This window comes from Cottoperca gobio, chromosome 1 (assembly GCF_900634415.1).
Source record: "Cottoperca gobio chromosome 1, fCotGob3.1, whole genome shotgun sequence".
NCBI lineage: Eukaryota > Metazoa > Chordata > Actinopteri > Perciformes > Bovichtidae > Cottoperca > Cottoperca gobio.
Window position 1 is genome coordinate 22129038 of NC_041355.1, and position 3524 is coordinate 22132561.

Genomic DNA, 3524 nt, shown 5'->3' on the forward strand with positions numbered 1-3524 from the left:
CCACAAATAAAGACACACACATGCTCTGCCACAAACACTCTCAGTCTCAGGGCGTGGAAAATCTGGCCCTTTTTCAGAGCGTGTTTATAAAGCTTCCAGTCAGACTGCTATTCTGTCTGCTTTCAGGAATGAGTCCCTGACAAGTGTCTTTGCCGCTAAGGGAGTGTGTTCCGTGCTCCATTTGCTCTAGCCGCGTCTCAGCAGCTGGAAACCATCTCTCTTTCAAACACACACAACACACTCAGGATGGCAGGGGAGTGTGTTCCTGAGGGTCCAGACCTCGGAGAGATGGGCGAAGAGGAACTGTGGGAACTGATTAATGACAACCGCCACCGGATCTCCCTGGGGGTACGGCCATGCATCTTGATCCCGTACCTGAGGCAGGCCAGGGTGCTCACCGAGATGGACGAGGACGAGATTGTGTCCTGCCACAACTTCACAAACCGCAGCATGAGAACCAGTGAGATTTCTGACTTGACTTGTTGCGTCTTGGATTTTAAATTAAAAGTCTGTCCACGGGGTTATGGAGGACATAGTCTGCCTCTGTTTGTAGACAGCAAGTGGATCGGGCTCTGTCCTCTTTTACTGCACCTGATTTGTTTGCAGCACCTGCTGAGTTTATTTCCAAAGGACAGAGGAAATTCCAGCCACAATTCAGTACTAAGAACAAATATTTGTTGGTTTTACTAACACATGTTGGTTTGCTGCCTGACAGAGTGTATTGGCCTGCTTATTATAATTTCTTTTTTAATTTCTTTATTGTAAAATGCAATGGTTTTACTTCTGTAAAGAGGAAACACTTACCTCAAAGGTTAGGGTTGGGTACAGACAACATAACACTATCCTCTACCATTTCCAGGCCATATGCTTGACCTGCTGAGGACCCAGGGGAGGAATGGTGCTGTGGCCTTGCTGGAGAGCCTGATGATCCATTACCCCCCCCTGTACACCCAAGTCACTGGACACAAACCCAGCACTGAGCCTTCGAGATTCAGTGGTCAGTGGCTTTCAGTGCTTCTGCATTTTAAGGGAATATTTGTCTTTTTGTTTTGCTTGCTTTATGTCTGACTTGCGTTGCTCTCATCGCAGGCCTGATAAAGTACTCAGAGCTGACAGAGTATCTAGTCAGAGCAGTAACAGGAATGCAGAAGGAGCTGCAGGAGGCCCGTTGCGAGGCGAGCAGAAAGGGTGCACGCTGTGCCACCCTGGAGCTGGAGATTAGGCAGATAATGGAGATGGAGGGGAAATCCAGATGCCTTCAGTCTGAAAATGAACATGTGCGGAGGCAGTTGTGTTCTTTGCATCGTGACGTGACCAAACTAAAGGATGAGAAGTGTGATTTGTACATGCGTTACACAGCAGCCATCGAGGAGAAATCATCTGTGAATATGCACCTCCACGACCTCAACCTGCAGGTCAGTGATCCTCACTAAACTTTTCTCACCCTAAAGAACTCAGAAATACAAAGAAAGACTTTCTCCTCCCTGAAACGCAAAGCTGTGATCTTAGGGGAAAGTCCTCCAAATGTCGGGGTTAAAGAATTTAAATCTGAGCATCGCAGCTTAATGTAAATTTAGAAGCGTGTGCTCCATATGCCTCGGGAGCCTGTGGAACAGTTGTATAATGTGTTGTTGGTCTCTGGAGGAGCTTTGCCTAAGAAAGTGATGAGTAATCCAGACTTATTTGGAATTGCACCACCACTTCACAGAAATAGCCCATGAATCATGTGGCTCCGTATGCAAGGAGGAGTGCTATGAAAGAGCGGAGATCATTGATACTGAACATGTTGGCTGATGTTTTGTTTCATTGGAACATTGTGGTTCTATACCACAGATACATTTTACCTGAGTAACATTGTATAGCAACATTTAGTGCTGATTTGACTTGGTTAATCTAAATAGTTTTCACTCCTGTGTTTATGACTCAAAAACAAGTAGAAACAAGGTTTTACCAGCGTAATCTTTCTAAGGTAGTTTTTTTCGTCTGTGAAAACTGGTGAACAAAGAGGTTTTCGCAGCCATAAGAGGCTGAAGTGCACCACTACCCCATAATTATGCTTCTCACTGTAGGCAGTAGATTCTGCTCTTTTCTTTAGCCTTGATACATGATATAAGACTATTGCTGGGTGGGGTCACTTCATTTAAATGGATAATTATGTCTCTTGTTACATACATAACTTTATCACATAACTTGCTAACACACAATATACGTATATACCTTGTGTAGAGTGCATAAAGAAATTAAAACATACCTGGAAGAAAATATTAATGCTTTTAATCTTATTTTGAGGGTCGTGGTGCATTTCTGCCTCTTGTGGCCAAAAGTAGTATTACAACAAACACAAAAACAAATGTACCTGCTAACACTTTTTTTCCACCTGGTAAAACATTTTTCCAATCGGTTTCACAGATGACATTGTTGACATTGGAAAGATTATCCTGGCCAAACCGTTTTTTTCACATCATATCTACACCACATATCTACACCACTAACTGTGGTTGCAACAGCACAACACAGGAGTGTTCAGGAGATATGACATTGTACCATAAGCCCTGCCCACAGTATTTCAGCAAATATTGAGGGCCAGCTCGATTATCAAAATTGAAAGTCATTTATCAAGCAAAAATGCCAAAGAGTAGCTAGTTCGAGCTTTTCTCTTTTATATCATTGCAAATCAATTACCATTGAAGATTTTGGGACTGTCAGCAGTGTTGTTCTTGTGTGGTGGCAGATGTATCAACTGCAGACTGAGCTGACCAAGGCACAGGCGGAGAATGAGTCCCAGAAGCGGTGCTCTCTCAGATGGGCCTCTCCTGCTGAGAACCCACAACTGCAAGAAGAAGTCAGGAGTCTGCGCTGCCTGCTGGTGAAGGCGGAAAAACTAAACCCAGTGAGAAGAATCACTTAATCTCTCTGAATTATTAGCTGGTTCATGTTGAATACTGTAGTAACAACTTTCATACATAATCTTCAGACAGTGTCTCCATGTTTTTATCTCATGTCTTCGTTGTGTCTCTGCCAGGCTCGTCAGGACATCCTGGCCCAGGATCTAGCCGAGGCCATCGACAGCCAGGTGGAGCTCGCAGAGCAACTCAGGTGTTACAGAGAGGAGAACGAACAGCTGCTCACAGAGAAGCGAGGGGTGTGTGTGTGTGTGTGTGTGTGTGTGTGTGTGTGTGTGTGTGTGTGTGTGTGTGTGTGTGTTTTAGGAAATGTATAAAGCAAACAAACAGTAATACAAAAAAGGGATAAGAAATAATTTTCTGTTGCGGGGGTCTCTCAATTAAATCTATAACAAAGGACGGATTTTGGTGACGTCGTGATGTAGCATGGAATCATGGGAGTTGTTGTCTTCACCACCATAGCGGTTATCACAGTCAGCTTCTCCCAGTTAGGATTCCTTCAGTGATCATCGAGGTTTTTAGCAGGATTATTATATTATTATAATTATCTGCAGAGGTCTCCTCCTCTCTAAAACAAACAGACCTGCTGATTGAACCTTTAAAAACACTTAACAAAGCAGT

At 43.8% G+C, this 3524-nt stretch overlaps 1 protein-coding gene across 1 annotated transcript in view; it reads left to right on the forward strand.

Moving 5' to 3' along the window:
- The first annotated feature begins 246 nt into the window (after window positions 1-246).
- The window catches only part of card14 (caspase recruitment domain family, member 14), an 18481-nt gene continuing 15203 nt past the window's right edge, over window positions 247-3524 (forward strand). Inside the window, exons 1-5 of the mRNA XM_029439737.1 lie at window positions 247-460; window positions 860-997; window positions 1090-1415; window positions 2732-2890; window positions 3023-3142. Coding sequence (XP_029295597.1) covers window positions 247-460; window positions 860-997; window positions 1090-1415; window positions 2732-2890; window positions 3023-3142 — 957 coding nt within the window. The remainder of the gene's footprint in view (window positions 461-859; window positions 998-1089; window positions 1416-2731; window positions 2891-3022; window positions 3143-3524) is intronic.